The sequence below is a fragment of the Scleropages formosus genome, chromosome 21 (genome assembly GCF_900964775.1).
Source record: "Scleropages formosus chromosome 21, fSclFor1.1, whole genome shotgun sequence".
In the NCBI taxonomy this organism is placed as follows: Eukaryota; Metazoa; Chordata; class Actinopteri; order Osteoglossiformes; family Osteoglossidae; genus Scleropages; species Scleropages formosus.
In genome coordinates, this window is record NC_041826.1 from 24,800,785 (window position 1) to 24,822,015 (window position 21,231).

Here is a 21,231-nt window from a genome sequence, read left to right on the forward strand (position 1 = left end):
TGATTTATTTGTGGAGCAGTTTTACAGGAGTTACAGGTTGTTCCTCACGCGCACTCCTCATTTGTTCGTATTTATACAGTGTGTGCGTGCAACAAACTGCTGAAAAACAAGCGCAATAAAAGAGTAAATGAACGAACGGAGTCAAGTGTGTGCTCCGTGTGTGAAACGCGGCAGGACCGAGACACAGGGATGTTCCACACACGCCGCCGGTTCCAAGGGCTCAGGAAGAGGGATGCGAGCGCTTGTCTCCAGATGCAGTTTCCATGGCAACCACGCGGTGTCAGGGCAGCACTTCCACACGTCTGGCAGACACACGGGCGAGCAGTTATTAAGTTTGTCGCATGTGGGGATGTAGGCGTTCCGACGTAACAAAAGTGATGCGACCCTTATTCCTGAGGGAGTGAACGGGCCGCAAAATTGAAAATACGACATTGAATTTTGCGCAACGCGGCTGTATTCCGGCCGCCGTGTAGCCGATTGTATTCAGTCACATATGAACACGACCCGGCGCTGTTGTGCAGCAGCGATTGTTCAATCAACACAGCGACACAGATGTACAGACGTGCGGCTCTCTTTATACTAGTACTGCTATTTGTTACGGTGGCCAAATTGAAACACACACACACGTCAGTTACTAGAGTAAGCTGGGCCTGCTACATACATGATACATCATTGATGATGATGATGAGATAGGTCACGGTGCGAAAATTACAGCCTCCCGCACTTTCCTACGATTTGAGCGCTCGGCGACAGACAGACGGAGATGCACTCGAAACACAGCTACACTCTAGAGTACAGCCATGGCCGCAGGTTCAATCTGCGACCAACGTTCAGACACAGGAGGAACAACTGCGTCGCACTTCGACGACTGTCACAAGCGAACGTTGAACGAATAGCCCCGGAGGGACGAGCGGCGAGGGGCGGCGGAGTGAGGTGCCCGGTGACGTCACTTCCGCCCCCAACATCTGTTATCGGGGTCTTCGTGATAGTCGTGCGCTGGTAACACAACAACGCAGTTTGCGTGAGTGTGTGAGAGAAAGCGTATCTCTCTGCGTAAGATTAGAAAATGCTTTGTGAAATAGTGCTGCTTATTATGCGCAGGAGGCCGCACGTTTGAGGAGACTTTTTCAATTTAGCTGCGCTTTTCCATTTTTAATAGATTTCTTCTGAACCCATTTTCCAACCAGTGGCCTCCCTTTTGTACATATAATGTATCTAATAGGCAGAAATTGTGTTTGACTTAAACGTATGCACTCGGCACTCACTCGGCCACCGGCCTGCGGTGCGACGACGGCGCCCCCAGCGCCCCCCCAGCGCTCCTCGTGCCCTTTCTTCCGCCCCCGTTGGCTGCCATTCAAATGTGGGTCAGGGGTGAGCGCGCGACGTCACAAGCTGGCAAGATGGCGCTGGGAAGGCAGTGAGATGAGAAAGGGTGGCGAATCGAGGACGCTCCTTCCCGTGTAAAAAGGTAACGAAGCAGCGCGCGCGCCGCGTCTACACGCGCGGAAGGGCTCGGCGGCGGAGCCGTGGCGGTTCGGCGGCGGTTCGGGCTTTCCGGGGCCCCAAAGATCGCGCGGATCGTTCCGAAACGGGACTGGACTGGTCTGGACTGGTCTGGTCTGCCGGACTCACTGCGGTCGCGTGTGTGTGTGTGCGTGTTTGTGCGCGCCAACAAGAGGGCTTCACAAGGGGCTTCGCCCGCACGGCACGGAGCTCCGACTGCAGGCAGTCCCGCAAGAAGAGCCAGAGTGGGACCCGGGGAGCTGCTGCTCCTTCGCGGCGCCGCTGCTGCCGGAGCTCCTGAAAGGCGCCCCTGCCGGAGCCGCGCGACTCTCACTCTGACTGTGTGTCCTGCGGTGCCGCGGACACAACAATGGATGGATGGATGGATGGAGGAGCAGCGCGGAGCTCCGGCTCCTAGGCTTCTTCTTCTTCTTCTTCTTCTCGCTGGAGTGACAGTCATGTAGAACCGGGCCGCCCGGATCCGTGCGGACGTCGCGCGTGGCGTCGTGGGAAGAAGAGGCGCCCGCGTCTGTTTTACTTACTATGCTGTATTACTACTGTGTGTGTTGATCATGCGCTTCTTCCTCTGAGGTCAGAGGTGTCGTTAATTTCCAGGCACGTGTCCCGGTCCGTACTGCGGCACTGCGTCCACACTGCGCAGCTCTACCTTTGTGTGTGTGTGTGTGTGTGTGTGGGGTGCATGTTGAGTGGCGAAGTTCACATGGCCATACATCCTTGTCTTCACACAGAACGTGCTTAGTGTTTCCTCCTTGGCGAGGTCTCGGGATTCTCTGATACATACTGTGCGTGTGTGTGAGGTACAGCGAGCGGCACTGTCTCAGCGCCCGAGTGGTGAGAGAGAACGTGGGTTCGATCCCCGCTCAGTCTGTGTGGAGTTTGCGTGTTCTCCCCGTGTCTGCGTGGATTTCCTTCGGGTGCTCTGGTTTCCTCCCACACTCCAAAGACATGCTGTTCAGGTTCACCGATAGTATGTGAGTGACAGAGAGAGTGTGTGTGTTCTACTGATGTATGGATGAGTGACCCAGTGTAAGCAGTGTGTCTACCAGTGTAAATCACTGCGGTGAATAAGGTGTGTGGGCTCATAACACTACCTAGAGTTCGTTGGAAGTCGCTTTGGAGAAAAGCGTCTGATAAATACGTGTGGTGTGTAGGGAGGAGAATAATTGCAATGAAAAGGGGCCGAATATGTTGTGAACCATTGGAAATCTCTTCACACAGTATAGTTGAGAAATCCATTCACACCTCTCAGGTGTTCAAGGCACCTTCCGTGTCAGTCACTTTCACTTTCATATTTGGTGTAGAAGAAGGTTCTGCAGTCACTTTAAGGGAAGGACGAGAACTGCACGTGGGCTCACGAGGACATTCGAGGCTCCGCCGTCGTTCGCTGCTGTCGGAATGTTGCCGCCCAAGTGACTCGATGGCCGACGCCAAAACCGGCTTAGAGGAGAGCCGCTCACCGGGCCCCTCGAACCCAAGGCTAATGCCACACATCCACGAAAGTGGTGACCGAGAAGCCGGGGAAGGCGTGGCACGCTGAGCTCCGGTGACACCACTTAGTTGCCGCCTTGTTCCCTGCAGTTTACTTTCCGATGCCTGAATGTCGCTGCCGTGTCACCGAGTAACCGTTGCCCGGTTACACGCGCTCAGAAGTAATTCGCAGCTTCAGAACTCATCTGAGAACCACATTTATGTGTCATTACTGTTTTACGGGAAAAGATACTATAGTGTACTGTACCTACCAACTAATGTGAACAATTGCTTGTCCTGAGCGGGGTTGCGGCGAGCCGGAGCCTATCCTGGAAACGCAGGGCGCAAGGCCGAGAGGGCACCCCCCTGGATGGGACGTTAGTCCGCCGTAGGGCACCCCAAGCAAGACTCGAACCTCGGACCTGCCGCACAGCGGGCACTGGCCAAACATGCTGCGCCACCACACCACACCCCAACCCAACCCCTCCCCCCTTAGTGTACTATAACTTTCACTAAAGTTAGAAGAAAATATGTTTTAATGTTGACTCCTTACAGTACATGATGCAGAGGGCTTAAAGGCAAACGAAAGCATGTTTCAGGGCATCAGCATTTATCAGCCTAATTTTGAACTTGTTTCTCCATTGGTGTGAAGTTAATAGTTCCAAGTCATTTCTTGGCTAATGTATTTGAATAGTAATTTGAATTGAATACAAATTTTCCATTCAAATGCACTCAAGAACCACGTGTTTTCCGAGATGTAAAGCAGCGACTGCTAAACGACTAAGTGTAAGGTGGAGTTGTTCGTGAGCACGTCGCTTTCGTGAAGGCTCGGTCCCCTGCCTTTATGAATGTTTTATTATTATTGAGCTGGGAACAGGCAAGTTGGAAAGTAAGTTTTTCAGAAACGTCCATTCCGAGTAACTCCACTGCGACGATTCCTTCTGCAGTCCTGCTGGGTGTCGCACCGTTGTCGTGTGCGTCGCGGCTGGCGAGTAGGAGCAGCTTGTAGCGCCGGCGCTGCGAAAGCGTCGCTCGCCCTTTGGCTGTGCCCCGCGCTGCCCCCGGAGCGCCGGCCTCAAGGCAGGTGCGCGGAGCCGTCCGAGTTCTGCGGCGCGCGAGCCGCGGCCGGTGTTCCGTGCGCGCTCGGCTTGTCTGCCGCGGGTTTGCGTCCTGTGGCCAAGGGGATATTCATCTGTTAAAAAAAAAAAAAAAAAAAAAAAAAAAAAGTGAGCTGCTGGGATGCCGGTCATCATTTTAGCCCGTACCTTCCCTTTCGTGGAGTCGGTGTTAATATCGAGGAGTCGCGGCGCCTAACTGTTCTCCGCCCGTTTTACTTGACGAGTACAAGACCGACGGGGGCCCTGCACCCTCCTGCATGTGCCTCTCTGGTGGTGAATGGGGAACGTTCACGAAGACAGATGGGCATGTAGATTGTTTTGGGGGGTGGGGTCACTCATTCTCGGAGTGGAAGAAGGGGAGCGGCGCTGAGGTTCCGCGCCGTTTGCCGTCACCCGCAGGACGCTCTATGTTCCGCCGCTGCCTTTCTCTCTCGGCAAGGGTGGCACCTGAGCTGGAATGCCAAGCATTTGTTGCGGTTCAGGGATGTCGGGTCAGCGGGGGTGGGGTTGCTCTGCTGCTCCCCTGACTCTCGCCGCATTTCAGTGCGGCGTCACCCTGCCGCCCAGCAGCCTTATGCATCGCGCTTCTCCTTGTGGTCCCAAGCGCTGGCTGCCTACAATGGACGCGCTTCGGACGGGTCAGTGTGCCGCTCTTTGGGCTTTATGACAGCGTTCTCTTTTTACAGCCTCTGGAACGGGGAGGGAAGCTCTGCGCTTTCGGAGGCTGGACTGGGGAGCACGGGGAACCTGAAAGGGGAACCAGGTGGTTCAGGGCACTCTGCTCCTTTGAGTTGAGCTCGCTGTGCTTCGTAGCTCGCAGCCCACCCCTCCCCCTCGCCTCTCCTCCCCTCCCCCTCACAGCAGTCCACAAACGTGCAATCTCCAGTGCCTGCAATGGCAATGTGAGGAGGATGTGTACAAGCTCTCCATCCTTGACCAGAGCTTGGGGGGAGGTGCTCTCATGGTGAGTGGGCGGGGCTTCCAAGGAAATGCTTGTTTACATGATGGCTTTTTCTTTTCGCTACACTTACTCATCTTCTGGCCCCCGTGAGATAACTGGCAGTAACCCCCCCCCCCTTGTTCTTTCACATGATCCGACACTGGACTTCGCCTTTCCCCTTGCCGGCCAGAGCCCCGGCCATTAGGAACCTGAGGAAATAAGCGTGTAAAGCAAAGGTCAGTGTGGCGCGTTTGTTTCAATGGCGAGGTCTCATAACATCGGTAACAGGTGAGGAATGGTAGCCGCCCTTTGCAGACTCTCCTTTCCCCTAGGGGAGTGTGTGGTGTGTGCACTTCTTGTGTGCGGCAGAGTTGTGCAGTGGAGGCGAGGGACAGTGTCTGTCTGTCTGTCTGTCTGTCTCTGCACGTGGTCCAGAGACGAACAGGAACAGGGAGAAGCGGTGAAACGTGACGGCTCTTCGTTGGTGCGGCGTGGCTGCGTGCTCCGCTCCAGGCAGGGCGCCATGGCACTGGAAGGAATCCCTAAGAGGCGAGAGCAGCTCCGAGCGGCTCTGGGCACCTCGTGCCTGGACATGACCGCAGTAAGAGCTGTAAACTGACGGCGGAGTGCGGCCACCTCCCCCCGCCTCGGCATACCTCCATTTTCACATCCTAAAAATGTTTCTTGAGCCAGTTCCCAGTAGCTCAAGTACAACGTGGTAAATTCTCGTGTGTTTAAATGCACGAAGGGGGCAAATGAGTTTCCTCTTGAATGCGCCGTGGGCCGACTTAGAGGCGTCTTTCGAAGGGGAGCAAGTAGAATATGTGAAATAAAGGTAAATGGCAGTTTGCTGAATGGAAGAGCAGTGAAATGTTAAGTTGCACCAGCGCTACTTGTTTTCCTGCTCTAGAGTTTGTTTTATTGATCCCTTTAACTGTCTGCAAGTGCATTGTGACCCTTGACCCTTGCTCCAGTGGTCTCGCTGCTGAGCCAAGGACCAACAAGCGTAATCTTTGCAGAAAATCTGCTGCTTTGCTCTGGTATTTTCTCAGTTTAATTTGTCCTTTTTTACATCTTTGTGCTGTAAGAGCTTTGAATAAGTACTGAATTTGAAAGTATTATTATGGTAAATAAATGAGCTTGTTCACTGCTTTTACATTGTCGCGTGACTTGGTGACGTAACGATTTGCTGTTCCACTAGTAATGCTCACAAACCTTTCTGCTTTGTTTCTTTTCACGAGGCTCACTGGGGAACAGATTTATTTTGAATCTTGACAGTTATGAATATGAAGTTGTTTCTACTTGTTAAAAATGTTAACGGTATCCATAAATATACACGCAAACACACAGTCTTGGTGTAAATGAACCTGCAGAAAATTTAAAAACCGGTTTTAATGGTTGAAGTTGCGCACCTGCGGAAAACGGCGTGCACGTGACTCCGTGGCGTTGGACTTTCTCATCTCTGCGCTCGGCGTCGAGCTGCTTTCTTCCTTTGTCTTGTGGCGCTTTCGTCCCCCTCTGCGACGACGCCGACCGGGAGCCTGTCCTGCCACGTTTCCCCCCTTCATGGCGCTGCTTATTTGTTTATACTTGTAGTGTTACTGTTGCATTTCAGAGCTGGAGGAAAGCGAAAGGTTCCTATGGATGTGTCCGCCTTCAGCTCGATGCCTTAACTAGTGATGAAAGCTTCACGCATCTGCTCAGCCTGTCAGTGGCCCCGGAACTGGGAATGAAAACGAAGAGGGGGCGTTTTGGGTGCTGCGTTCGTGAGCGGCATGATGCTCCAGCACTTCATATATGCATTTATGTACCACTTGTTTTATTAATTTATTTTGGGATTTTTTTTTTCTGAGGCTACCTCTAAATTATTGATGGTCCTTGAAGTTCTTCGTCTTCTGCCAGAAGATTTGAGAGAGAGAGGTGAGGAAAGATAGCCAAGTGGTTCGTTCGGTTTTATCATCATCCCCTTAAGGGCCCCCAGCTATCTGAGCACCAGTGTTCAAGGTTCCTACACACACACACACACACACACACACACACACACACACACACACACACACACAAAAATGACGGGTATCAATGAATAGTCCTTTATCTGCTTAATTTCCTTTTCTTGCAGCTATTTTCAGATAAATTGGTTACATTATTTATTTTGAAAGCAATATGGCTTTGAGGTGTATTAGTTACATTTTTGCTTATGTTTATAAAATTTCACAATTAAATGAACAATGGACTTTTTACATATATTGGAGGCAATTATTTACTCACTTGTGAGCACTTGTGAGGTATGTACTGTCTTTAGTACATCATGATTTCTTTAGTAGTGAGTAAATACCTGTAATGCATGTAAAAACAAGAGGCTAAATCCTCCCAAAGTGCTTTTGGTTCTGCAGTCAAAAAAGTAAGACACAGATAAAAAAAAAAAAGACACTAGACATTATATGTTTGTACAGGTATGTTATATACAATGCAAGGGAAAGTAAATAAGAGATATGATGTGAAAAATAAATATAAGTATAAATAACATTGTGTACTGCACCAGTTTCCCAAAGCAAAGAATTTCCCTCTAGGACTCGTGAATTTTTCTTGTTTCGTTTTGTTTCTTAATTCAGTTCCCTCCCAGCGAACTTAGTTTGTGTGATGTTGATTTTGTTGTGTGTCAGATGACTCTTGTCTAGCTGAATGACCTCAGCACAGGCAGTAATATTCTGTGAGAGGGACAAACTGGTCATGTGATGATACCGCAGTCCTGACCCGAGCATGACACGTTTCTCAGTTCATCAGCAATTCTTAATTAATCTACTTTCCCATGCACAATTGTGCATATCTGTGTGTCTCAGGTGGAATAATAGTGATGCATTAATGCTAAAGTATTTTTAAAAAAAAGAAAAAAAAGGGGGGGGGAGGAGCACTTTGACTGTGCCCCTGAGTTGCACTTACTGTGATTTACCTGTTATACAGCTGGGTATTTTACTGGAAAAATTGTGCGTGCTAGTGGACATGAGGATCGATTGATTTACATTATTTAAAAGATATAAATTGTAGTCTCTGATTCGTACAACACTTGCACTCAGTTGTGAACTAACACTTTCGTCTGAACTTTATTGAATTGTGCCGTTGCTTTAGTGAATGTGGGTTCAAGGAAAGTTAGTTCCAAAAGAAGTTGTAACGCTAACCAACACAAGGACCAGAGCTGACAACTCGGTCAACCGGAATCTGTAATAACTGCTTCTGAATGAGAGCTTCTCTGAAAAGCCAGTGTAAAGTCACATTTTACCAACCGCTTACTGCTCATACAAAGTAAAATCCTGCGGTTGATTGGTGGGACTGCTGTAAAGTTCAGAGCTCGAAATTTCACAATGATAAATTTGAATTTATTCCAGTGGCAGGTGTTTCATTTATTTGTATTTTTCAAAGTACAAGTTTTAGTAAACATGGGAATTGATCAGAAGGGAATGCATACGTAGAGATGTCAATACGCCTCAAGAACCTCGGTGTCGGAGTCGTTTCGCCATCTAGAAACTCGTTTCGTGGCGGGGCCCGAGTCCAGGTGACGGGAAAACGAGCGTGCCGGGAATGCCGGCGCGACGCTGGACGCTCCAAATTCGGAGAGGGAGCCTCTGAACATAACCTTCCTAACCTTCATACCCTTGTATGTGGCCAGCGGTCAGGAGTTTTCTTCACCTGGTGTTTTGGGGAGATTTTTCATCACCGAGAAATATCTCATTGTCACGAGGGCCTGCGCTGCCGGGGGGACGGGGAGACGGAGGGCGGGGGGGCATTAAACGCACGCAAAAATGGAACGTGTTTTTGTGCTCTTGCACTCGTCTGCTGAGGTTGCCGGTAAAGATGAAAGCACATGTCTTGCTCACTGGAGAGCATTTTTTTATTCATTGTTTTCCAGCATAACACAGCTGCCTTTATGTAAGGAAACCCAACAGGCCAGAGTGGAGTTGTAGCCTGAAGAACTTTGTTCAGTCGGGGCTTTCATTATGAACATAAAATGTGGCTGCGCTGCGTGGTTGTGCTCTTGTGTATTTAGCCGTGGTTTTTGCACGCGCGATACGTCTCAACCAAAGTACGTGCGTATTGATCCTGACGGACGGACAGGCGGACGGCGAGAGGGAGCGCGCTTGGCACGCCACTTCAGCTGCGATTGTATCGGGCGCTACGCTACCTTACCTGCAGTACTGCAGCCATGTACACGTTGCACATGAGTCTGGAAATAATTTAAAAGGCTGTGAGAGAGATTGGAATGGAACTGCCAAGACTGGGAGAGAGAACGCAAACTGCAGTTTAGTTAATTTTCGGCGTGTCGTTCTCGGCCGAGGAGTGACACTTGACGTTAACCGACGTCGCTCCGGGACAAACTGCCCCCTGCGACCGAGAGCTCGACGGGAGGCAAGAAGCGGCAAGCCGAGGAGGGAGCAAGCCGAGGCCTGCCGGGGGCCATTGTCGGAGCAGGATCGCGCGGTGCGTTTTTGCTCCCTGCCGCACCCGTCCGCATCCCCGCTCCGCGCGCGGGTCTCCCGGCTCAGGTTGCACCTAATCCCCCTCGCGGGCTTCGAGCGGCGTCCGCACCTCCGAGGGCGGACGATGGGGGCTGGTCCGATCATCTGACGTTAGCGGAGCCAAATGAATGGCAAAGAAACATGACGTTTGCTCCCTGAAAAACAATCGCTGCCCTCTACAGAGGGAGGCTGGGGAAAGGTAACTTGTTTCACGTTTTCCTCCTGCTCCCGGGGACCCGTCTCCGGCCGAGCGTCTGAGCATCGTGCTTGTGTACCGCGCGCAACACGATGGCATTATGTGCGTGTGAATCTGCAAAAGGACAAAGACTTCCTGGGTCTGACCTTCCAGAGAGCGCGAGTTCTCGCTGAGGTCCCGTGGAATTGCTGGATTAGTGCCGAGTTCCACGAAGGACTTTGATACTTAAGTTGTCGTTGACTGTGTTTGGGTTTCGCTTCTGATTCTTCACTGCTCATGGCTGATGCATTCCTTTGGCCTCGTTCGCACGCTTCACCGGTAAGGTGTGGTCTGAGGAAAGTGCCTTCCTGTGATACCATTACTATAGTATTGGTCCAGCCCTTTCATGCACAGCTGGCTTGTGTATTTTTGTTTGTTTTTTTTTTTTGATGCTTCAATGAAAATTTCACTTGAGCCTTTGTAGCCCTTCCTGCGGTGGGTTTTCGTGTTATTATTTTTGTCAGGTGCAACAGCGAAAACTGGCCAGAATGCAGTCCTGAAAATGAAAGAACGATGTGTGTTGAAGTCATTTAGACAAAGTATCTCTAAAGTTTCTCTAGTGTTGCAATTGCTAAAATGTCACCTCAGGTATCTGGCCATGAATAGCTGGCCGGATGCCCTTCTCTGGTGAAGTCATGGCTACAGATGAACAAAATTTCCCTCTGCAATGCAGTTTACTTAAACAGATTTTGCAACAGTTGTTAGTTAAACGCTCACCTGCTCTCGTGTAGTAGGAAAAAGATACACAAATGAAGTTCAGAGCTGTGAACCGAATGCTTCTTGATTGTCCAACTCTGATGTGATCACTGTGTTCTTCTGCTCCAGTGTGTGCAGGTGTAGGAAGAGAAGGTGGAAATGGAACTGCCAAATCATGCCAAACAGTTGATGCTGCAGCTCAACCAACAGAGGGCTAAGGGTTTCCTGTGTGACGTGATCATCGTAGTGGAGAATGCCCTCTTCCGGGCACACAAGAACATCCTGGCTGCCAGCAGCATCTACTTCAAATCCCTCGTGCTCCACGACAACCTCATCAACCTGGACACAGAGATGGTTAACCCGTCCATTTTCCGTCAGATACTGGACTTTATCTACACGGGCAAGCTTCTGTCCACCGACCAGGCCAGCGAGCAGAACTTCAATGCCCTCTTGACAGCAGCAAGCTACCTCCAACTGCACGACCTGGCGGCCTTGTGCAGGAAGAAGCTGAAACGCAGCGGAAAGGCCTTGCCCAGCAAGCTGTCCTCTCCGTGTGTCAACCGGCTTGTCCGAAGCCAGCGCCTCTCCTCTACCCCTGTTGCCCAAAACTGCTTTTCTGGTTCGGTGGAGTGCGGGAAGAAGCCAGCAGATGAATCGCTGAAGGACAAGCTGTCGGATGACGAGCTCTTCATTGGTGGACCCCTCCACAAGGGCTCCGTCAACTCCCTCCAGTGCTCAGCAGGACAAAATGGCAGCAACGGCAATATCAGTAGCGGAAGTGCTGGTGACCAGGAGCTGGGCCTCGACCTCTCTAAGAAGAGCCCGTCTGCGAGCACCGCCACCGAGGAGGTGAGCCCCAACAGTAACTCCCAGGAATCTCCACAATCTGCCTCAGTCTCCACAACCAACAGTGCCTCATTTGAAGACTCTGCCATCAACCCCCAGAGCCTGGATGGCGGGGAGCCTATGGATGTGGGTGGGGGCACCGGGGGTGGCGGCAAGGAAAGCCAGCCGCTGCCGGAGCCGGTCCAAACGCGCAAGAGCTCCCGCCAGGTCGCCCGCAAGAAAGAGTGGCCAAAGAGGGAGGTGGGCAGCAAGGGTGAAGAGCGGGCCGTGCCCAACGGCGTTATTGTGGCACCTCGAACGGGGGAGCACCACTTGAGCGGCCGCGGCAGCAGTGCCGGCGGTGGTGGGGGAAGCAGCAGCAGCTTCGCGTCCGACCACTCTTTCCAGTGCAAGGAGGAAGAAGACGTGGAGAACGGCCACAGCGAGGACAGCGGCCAGAGTGACGGCGAGAGCAGCCACCCCAGCGCCAACTACGTGTACCGGCAAGAGGGCTTTGAGGCGGCCTTTGGGGACAACCTCTACGTGTGCATCCCCTGCGGCAAGGGCTTCCCAAGTTCGGAGCAGCTCAATGCCCACGTAGAGAGCCACACGGAGGAGGAGCTCTACATCAAGGAGGAGGGCACCTACGTCAAGGAGGAGGACGGCGAGGAGGCCGAGGACCTGTCTGCGACGGTGGCGCCTGCCAGCTTCGGCTCCGAGTCTCGGCCCTTCAAGTGTACCGTCTGCACCAAGAGCTACAAGGACCCGGCGACCCTGCGGCAGCACGAGAAGACCCACTGGCTAAGCCGGCCCTTCCCTTGCAACATTTGCGGCAAGATGTTCACGCAGCGCGGCACCATGACGCGCCACATGCGCAGCCACCTCGGCCTCAAGCCCTTCGCCTGCGAAGAGTGCGGCATGCGCTTCACGCGCCAGTACCGCCTGACGGAGCACATGCGGGTCCACTCGGGCGAGAAGCCCTACGAATGTCAGCTCTGCGGGGGCAAGTTCACCCAGCAGCGCAACCTCATCAGCCACCTGCGAATGCACACCTCTCCCACATAGAAGCCAAAGACCGCACTGTCCCGGCTTGACGCCCGTGCGCGCCGCGCGCAGCCCGCCTGTCCGCGCACGCTTTGTTGCGCGTGGTTGCATGTGCGCCGTCTAGCCTGTGGTCAGACTGCGGCAGCCGTCAGCGTCGCCTCGAAGCGAACCGCGGTGCAAGATGCTCTCCTCAGAAGCAACCGGGTGTTCTCGAAACAACATGCTGTGATTGCGACCGGGGCCCCTCCGCTGCCCCGGAGCCACCGGAAGCCAACTCATCTTCACCTCCGTGGTCTTTTGCGTTCTTTCGTTTACTCACATTCCTGTCACGCCGGGCAAAAATGCTGAACTTGTGTTGCCCTCGTGGTGGTGCGTGAAATCCTGGTTGAGGCTCCCCGTGGTCCCCGTATCACTTGTGTTCAAGCGGACACGCAGGCAATAATTTCGTAGCGGCTGTGCGCCCCGGCCCCGGCGTAGAAACTACGCACGAGGTGCCCAAACGCCTGCGGTGTGGGGCAAATCCAGGGTATTGCGCTGGGAGCTTGGTGTGGTGTGCTGCTGCGCTGTGGTCGAGGTGGTTCTCGTAGTATCGCCAACGCACGCTTCCTGCTTGCTGTCCTTCGACGTCTCTCGTACAAGTGAGACGGGGTTCCGGGGAGCTTTTCGATTTGCATTAATCTGTTTTTCAAGGGTTGTTTTCCCTTCGAAGAAAAGCAAATATTAGAGGTACTGAATTTATTGGGGATCAGGTGTGTGGGGGGGGTTAATGTAATGTTTATTTGAATGTCTGATCTGGAAGTTTATGGGTTGTTTGTCCTTGTTGGGCTCTGCGGGGGAGGGGAGGGGAGGGGGCGAGGGGGCTTTTGTCGGTGTAGGACAGACCTTTTGTAGGTACATGTGTTTAAGTTTCGTGTCTGCGCATAGCTTTCCTCCCGTTACACAAAAACGGCACGTCTGTCGGAGCAGACCTGCAGTCTCACTACCTCTTAATTATTCTTAAGAACAATACATTGCTTAGTGGAAGTTCATAAATGTAATTAATTGTATAAAGTGTGTAGAATACAGTAACTTTTAACCTGATGCTTTAACCTGCCCATCTCTCAACAAAGGTTTTTAATGCTTGATTCTGTGAGGTTAATTTCTCGAGGACTTTCTTGACCAGAGAGAGCTTCTGGGGGTGCTGCCCTCCCTCGCTCAAAATGTACTGTACTTTCCTTGCCTGGAGCAAATGTTTGACAGTAGGTTAGATGTGCTAAAGTGTGTCCCAAAGAGCTGATGAATGTTAAGGAGGAAAGAGCTAACTAACAAGCTTTGCTAGAGAAGTTCATAACCAAAGTTGAAAAGAGATGTGCTTAAATATATAGCAGACTAAATTATTTCTTTCTTAATTTTTTTTCCTTGTAAAAAGCAGATTGTGATTTTATTCTAGGTTTAGATTTAAAAAAAAAAAAAAAAAAAAAAAAAAAAGGAACTTCAGTTATGGGATGGTGTTGGAATCCTGACCAGTGACTATTTATAACCAAGGACAGTTTTTGTGGTTTGCAAGTAAAACTTCTGCTGATTGGTGGGCTGGTAATACTGTAAACGCTCACATATGTAGATGTTTACAGTGTTCCCTCAACTATCTTTTGTTCCCAGGTCCTCCTAACTTTACCTGTTTTTATCTGGATTTTAAGACATTTATTTTGACTTCAGACCAAAAAAGTTTCAAATTATAATCAGATTTTGCAAGTGAAGTTATGTTTTCTTGTTAGCTTTGGGCCGGACTTGTGGACGTTCTCTTGCAGGACAGAGGACGGGTCAGGGATGCGCTGGACTGCTTGCTAATGTGGTCTTGTCATCAATGTGCTCTTGACTGCTGTGACGTGACGTGACGTGGCGTATCGTGAGCGCCAGCGCTGGGGGTCGCTCCTCTTTGCTGCCGCCGCTCTCAGTGTGTACGCAAACGTAGGGAACCTGCACGCTCAGCTGCGAGAAATGACTTTGCAAGACAAACATTTGGCAGGTATCTCACGGCGCGCGTGCTGACCGGTACCTATGAAAAGCTGCGTCCGCTCTCTTATTCCCCGTCGCGTCGTGTGGAGGGACGAGTCTTTGGTACTGGCATTCCAACATGTTTGTGGGTGTGTGGTGTTTTTTTTTTTTTTTTTTTTTTTCCTCCTCCAGCTGTCAAGTTGTGAAAAATGTCTTTTGTCTTTGGGGTTCAGCTACGATCACACTTCGCTCGTAAGTGCGTTTGAAGGCACCTGCTTTCCTGGATTTTCTTTGCTAGTTTCTCTTGCCATCAACTTCCAACATTGTGACCATATCCTGTGATAAATGCACAAACGCAAATAAGGGTGTGGTCGACCCCCTGACCGCCGTCTTAACCAAAACACTTCGGCTTTTATTTGCGCTCCAGCTCAGCTTTGCTTGGAGAAATTTTGCCCGAAGTCATTCGCTCGCTTCATTGACAAAGCAGGATTGAAGCTCTAGATCGACTTGGGAACCTCCGGTGGACAGTAGGTCCCTCGGCTGCGGACGCTCCGCGGTCCAGGACGCGCGGCCTTCAAACGGCCGTACTTGTGAGCACTTGTCTGTGACACCAGCGGCGTGTGTGTGGTACGGGAGGGTGTAGCTCTCTGCAAAGACAAGGGCACCTCAGCTCCACAAACTCTGAAAGACAACCAACTCCAAACTGTGACAATACTACTACTCAACTTCAGGGATGGTTCCGCACCTTTGCGGGCGGGACTTTCAGCTACATTTGTAAGACATAGTATTGTATCGATTTCTGTATTTTAATTATGAAAGAAAAAAAAAAACAAAACACTAGTTTCATATGTAAAATTTTACGGGGGGGTCGGGTCTACTTTTTTCACTTAACATAAGGCTTTGACACAAGGCAGGGCAGCTGAAAACAAGCTACATCTTCTTTTAGTAATTTAATTCCAGAATGTGTTCAGAAATAGTCAAAGTTATATAGAATTAAGAAAGAAGCTCATACCCAAATTCGCAAACTATTTTTTAAACCAAAGCACATTTTGAATGATTATGGAATCTTGTGTGGCTCAAAAAAGATATGTATGTATTTATCTCATTGTTTACATAAACTTTTACAGTCTCAGACCTCATTTGAAGTGAGACCAGTCGGGAGTGTTGATGCTTTTCCCGTAGGTCGCTGCCAAAACGATACCGTTACCGCGTTGCGGGACGCTGTTCCCGCCGAGAAGATGCGCTCTCGTTCGGAACGGGGTTCCGCTGCTTCCAAAGGCCGCGAGCAACCGGCCGCGCCCGCTTTCCGGACTCCTCTTGCCCGGCGCGGCCCTCGGCTCCGTCGAGGCGCAGGCGTCCCGAACGACGGGTATCGTTTGCTTCTCTGTCGCGACGGTCAGTTTTGAATCCCGAACGTACTTCAGCTGAAGCTCCGCTGTGTTTGGATGTACCTTTCAAATATGTAAATAAGCTCGTTTACACAAAGGGGTGGTGGTGTCGGGATGAACTAACGGCACCTCGCAGTAATCCGCTGTGGATCCGTTGCTTTTCGGAAAGCCTCGCAAGAGCCGTACGACACGCTGTGTTGCACGCGGACGTTTTTGGAGAACGGGCTCCGAGTGTGAATGACGGCATACGCGTGCGTGCGTGCGTGCGTGCGTGTTCGTGATTGAGCGTGTTCACGATCATTTCCTGAAAGCTGCCTGCTCTTTCTATGGGAAAAGCAAACCAAATCTCGCTCTGGACTCACTTCAACCCAAGTTGGTGCAAACACTTATTGACAGTGTTCTTTTGTATCAGATGTCTATTGTTGTCAGTGATGAATGTATTTATTTTTCCGATCCTGTTTCCACTTTTTTGGAGAAACCGCTCTGTTTGAACAAGGTGTTTTCAGGGTCTTTTCGCTCTCTTTTCATGTTTGTTCTTTTCAGGATTTCAAGCTGAGAAACGGGACACAAAGCATAGCCATAAACCACAATGTGTGAAGTTGCTACAGGGAGCGAGTTGTTTGGTCGCACGCGCCCGGTGGCCATTTCTTCTCTCTCGCATGTTTTTCTCTGTGCTGCGTTATTGCTGTGCACTGTGGGAAAGGCGCCCATTTCCTTGCTACTCCAACAGTATTTTTGTGCAGATCGCATGGGAGTCTCCCTCGGCGAGGCTCCGTCTATTGCTGCGCGACCTTCCCGTTGCCGTGACGGGAGCGTCCGGCGTAACTCGCTGCGTCGGCCGGAGAGTTTCCCAGCAGCACAAGTTCAGAGCTCATGTTTTGGTGCGTCACAAACCACTTTAACACCAAAGCTGCGTAGGAAATTCGTCAAGGATCCGTTCTCCTGTCCGGCAGAGAGTCGGCAGCGACGTGTCGGGGCGTCGACTCGAATAGCTTTACGAAATGCACTTTTTACTAGGAAGCATCTAACACGTCCCACGTGCGAACACGCTGGTTCACGCCAACGGCTCGTAACCATTACCTCGTTTTAGTACCGCTCGTTTTTGTTTGTCCCCCCCAATCGCTGTGTTTATAAAGCTTTAACTCCGGTGGCGCCAGGTGCTTGAGACCTGCTACCGCTTCCGAAAGCTACTCCGCTTCTCGCTCGTTCTGTGGTGCTGTGGAGCCTTGACTTCTTGTGCTTCTTCGCGTCTCTCGATCCCTCTTCTCGCCGTACCCGTGCGTACGGGTCTCTGCTGGCCGTTCGGAACTCGTTCTTCTGCTCTCGGCAGCCGTACGTGCCGACTAAACCGACACATACCTCAACGTTTTTGTTTACCCTTAGTCGTTTACACCGTTTCCAGTTACCGCCTGAACTCGTGTCGCTCTTCATGCTACTACCTACCGATGGCTTTCTGCTAAGACACAATGCCTTTCTAATGCACTCAACATGGTGAAATAAAGACGGCTGCTAATCTACTACTTGAAAATGTAAAAAAAATTAGATTTAACTGTACCACTAGTTGGGGCTGCGTCCAGTAATGTGGTGAAGTCATGGTAAAGCTCCCACCAGACCTCCTCCTTACTCTCTGTGTGTGTGTGTGTATACACACACACACACACACACACACACACACATACGTCCACACATGATGCTTTGAACTTGTCCTGCTCATGGCAACACCCCGGCTGAACGGTCATCTCCTCCTCAGAGCTTGAATTCAGGTCAGGGCTGACATGGTAACGTGTCCCCAAACTCAATGTCATAGCGATGTAATTCAGTGTAAAAACATCAGCTGGGTTCAGCGTCACTGTATCTCGGTCTTAATGTACAGCAGTGAAAAACTGTTATTTTACGATCTTTTCATTAAAAAGTTTGTTGAAAAAACTGTGTTCGTTCATCAGTAGTGTGTGTGTGTGTGTGTGTGTGTGTGTGTGTGTGAGAGTGAGAGAGAGAGAGACACCTCAGACTCCATGCACCTATGGAGTCCTGTGGACAAGTCCACTCAGAGGACACTGCTCCCTTTGCTGTCTGCCTATCATGCACAGAGGGTGTCATCGCCCTCCCCCCCATACTAAGGTGAGCTTTTGCAGTCGACCTTCCAAAAAGCTCAATGAAACGCAAAGGAAATGATGAGCTTTGTTCAGTCTCAGTTGTGTGGAAATATCTATTGTAAATGCCTATTGATTTAGCTGGATCTTTCTGGCGCAATCCAGCGTAGGAACCTCCTCGATGGTTCTTGCCCGGGTGAGATTTGAACCTCCGAGCAGCTCCTTAACCACACTGAAAAGGCCTGTTTGTTGGAGAAGCATCACTTCATTGAGCCTCACTTGGATGCAGCTGCCGGGGTGTCTTCTCCACTAGACAGCTGGTGCTCAGTTGCTGGGTCCTCCCCCAAGGCGCCGGCCATGGAGGCTAGTGGCTGAGCGGCCTGGGGGGGGCTGCTGGGTGAGGGGCTCCGGCAGCACGCGGCACTCGCGGCGCTCGCCTATCTGTGACTTGATGCACCGGCCCAGCCGGCTTTACCGGGTCAGTCCTGCTCTCCCAGACGCTAAAACTGAAGAGTTCGCCTTTGTTTCCTGGTGGGGGGGGTTGGCGTGTTTATAGCTCTTGTGTGGTTTACAACACGCCATGGCCCCTTCAGCAGTGCCCCAAGTAGTGTCACATGCTAAATGACCCTGAATGGGGTCATTTGCCAAACAATGAGATGGGTGTTGATACTCTACCCACCCCCCATACCCTGTTAAATCCTGAGCCGGGGTGGGGGGGCAATGGAAACTGCAACTGCGCACAATGTGTCACAAACGTGGCTTTGCATTTCGTACGTGGTCGCTACCTAAAATATTTAAAATTCCTGACACTCCATCACGTTTTCAGTGAAAGTTTCAGCTTCTCTTTCCTGGAATGAAGATGCCAGAGAAGCGCAGCAACTTTGCACCTTGATGGTTTCTTTCAAAGGGTATGATATATATATATATACTTGCCATGTGTTCATTTATCAGATGCTTTTCTCTCAAGTGACAAACATCTCATAGAAAACACAATGTGTTCATTATATGAGCAGAAAGAGACACTCGGATGCAGACGTGTGATTCTTAAGTGCAGTTAGTTTCTTTCCACCGAATGAACCAACGTTCATCACACGAGTAGCTGCATAAAACTATCAGAATATCGACGATTCCTCATCACCTTCCTACTAATTTTTCTTATTTGAGATACATATAAACATTTATGTTACATTACAGGAGTAGCTGTGTAAAGGTCGTAACCGGACATGATCTTACGGTGCTTGAACATTCGCACCTTACACGAACTTAGGGGATGATGGACGAAGTGAGTCTGGAAGAGGTGAGTTTTAAGACTCTTCACTGTTATATATTCTGTGAGTATATACTGCAATATATACACTAGAAATATATGTTGACTATAATACGTATTCACTACAGATTCGCAGTTCCCACTTGTTCCAGCGGTCGCTGTGACGATGGGATGCTGTCGTGCGTGCGGAACGAGTATTCCGGTGGCGCCCAGGGGGCTTTCGGCCGCTCTCGTCGCCGGGGCGGGACGGTCCCCGCGTGGCCTCCTGGGCCTCGGGGTGTGTGTGGGACCGACGGTTTCGCCGGCCCAGTGAATTATCGCTCGGCTTTTCCTCTTAGTTCGGCCGTAGGAATTCCGACACCACCTAGTACGAATGTGCAACTGTAGCCGAACGTATTGTTTCGTGGCCCTCGCATTTGTTCGTTCGGCGAGCGCGGTCCTCCGGAACGACTCGCGCCGCTAAAGTCCTTACGGTTATTTGCGCACGTGTGTCTTTTCAAGGTGAGCGTCTTGCTCGAGGGCTCCGTAGTCGCAAGTAGGATCTGAGCCCGCAGCCTACGGCTCGAACCCCGACGCGAGCGGCGGGAGCGGGGACTCGAACCCGAGTCTTCCGGTGACCGTGCGATGCGGCTCGCCTCCAAGTGTGCGCGGGGGCACGGCTGAAACACGGCACAAAGTTGAACGCGCGTGTTTTTCCCCCCTCTTGAGAAAAGCCCTGGGTCTCGAGCAGAATTTTGATGATGCTACAGGCAACGGCTCTTTTTCCAATTGATTTTTTACCCCCCGCGTGGCATTCAAACAGCCTCGAGTTCTGTGCCGGATGGGGAAACATCAAAAGTGTGTAATAATTTTCGAGGAGTCAACGCATTAATAATACATCGGTATTGACGGGCGGCGGACGGGCAGCGGAGCGGTGCATGTCGGTTCTCGCTCACAATTCTCCTGCTGCCCTTCCTCGAGGTCTCGGCTGCAGAGCGAAGGGGTCGGGACCCCCCTCCGTTTCCGCGCCGCACGCGAACGTCCCCTTCGGATGAGCCTCGCTCTCACGCGGCTGCACCTCGCGCACGCTCGCGCCCGCCAACCTGTGCAACGTCGTCTCCGCGTTCAAGGCCACGCGCTTGTCCGTAATGAGCTCGCTACGGTGCGTTTCGTCCGCGGAGCGAATCCGAGCACGGGCGTCACGTCTTTAGGGCTCGGATGCACTCCGAAGTTGGGGACCCGGTCCTTCCCTCGAGGCCGCGTTCTCCTTCCAGCCCTACCGTTCGCAGGAATTAACCGCTTTTCTTTCTTCAGGTCCGGGCTCATTTATTTCCTTCGCGTTATTGCTTTGGGCTGAATAATCGGTGCAAGTATCTTGCGCCTTCATCCCACCGAACGTGAAGCTCCTCAAGTTAATGTGCGGTTTGGACTCGGTGGACGCGTTGCTTTCCCGGCACTTCCCGCGTTCACCGACCGCGTAGCGCCAGAAACGCAGGTTCAGTCCTTTGCCGTAACACCGTACGCATCTCAACCGGGAGTCTATTGAAGCCCTTTTTCGCTTCTATGCTGTGCTTTGTGCTCCTTAGGAAGGATGAAGCTTTAGTTGCTTCCTTTTCTTGCTCTTTATTCTGACACTTAGAGCTTATTTCCAGTTATTTTCATTGTACCACACAGAAGCGCGTTGGGTACGCGGGCATCCCTTCGTTAACAAAGTGTCTTGATCCAACATTTCGCTATAACGCCTTTGGCCTTTTGATACCCGGTTTTACATTTATGGAACAAAACAGTCAGGCTTTTGAAATTCGTGCAAAGTGAGTCCCAAAAAAATGTTCGCGGCTGTGCGAGTGAAGCAGGAGCGCGGTACTGTACCGGTGTACCGTAGTGGCACGTGTGCATCCAGGTCTCCGAATGCGTCGGTGTGTTGGGAAGGCGAGAGCCTTGCTCCGAGACGGAAGTGCACGATGGGAAGTGTGTGTGTGTGTGTGTGTGTGTGTGTGTGTGAAATGCTCCACTCGGTGTGTTACTTCATTGAACGGTAATGGAAACAGCAGCACAACTGGCAGAATTTGTTACGTCGGTAGGATCCGCTGATGGTTTTTCGGGCACAGATGTGCACTTTAGCAGCAGTGTGCGGTTGTACAATGAACACAACATGCTCAGTAGATCTCTGCTT

At 51.2% G+C, this 21,231-nt stretch overlaps 1 protein-coding gene across 1 annotated transcript; it reads left to right on the plus strand.

The window, feature by feature from the left end:
• The first annotated feature begins 1,389 nt into the window (after positions 1–1,389).
• hic2 (hypermethylated in cancer 2) lies at positions 1,390–14,510 on the plus strand. Its single transcript, XM_018728759.2, has 2 exons — positions 1,390–1,468; positions 10,621–14,510. Exon 2 carries the CDS (start codon positions 10,651–10,653, stop codon positions 12,379–12,381), a length of 1,731 nt encoding a protein of 576 aa, XP_018584275.1. The 5' UTR covers positions 1,390–1,468; positions 10,621–10,650; the 3' UTR covers positions 12,382–14,510.
• The last annotated feature ends 6,721 nt before the right edge of the window (positions 14,511–21,231 follow it).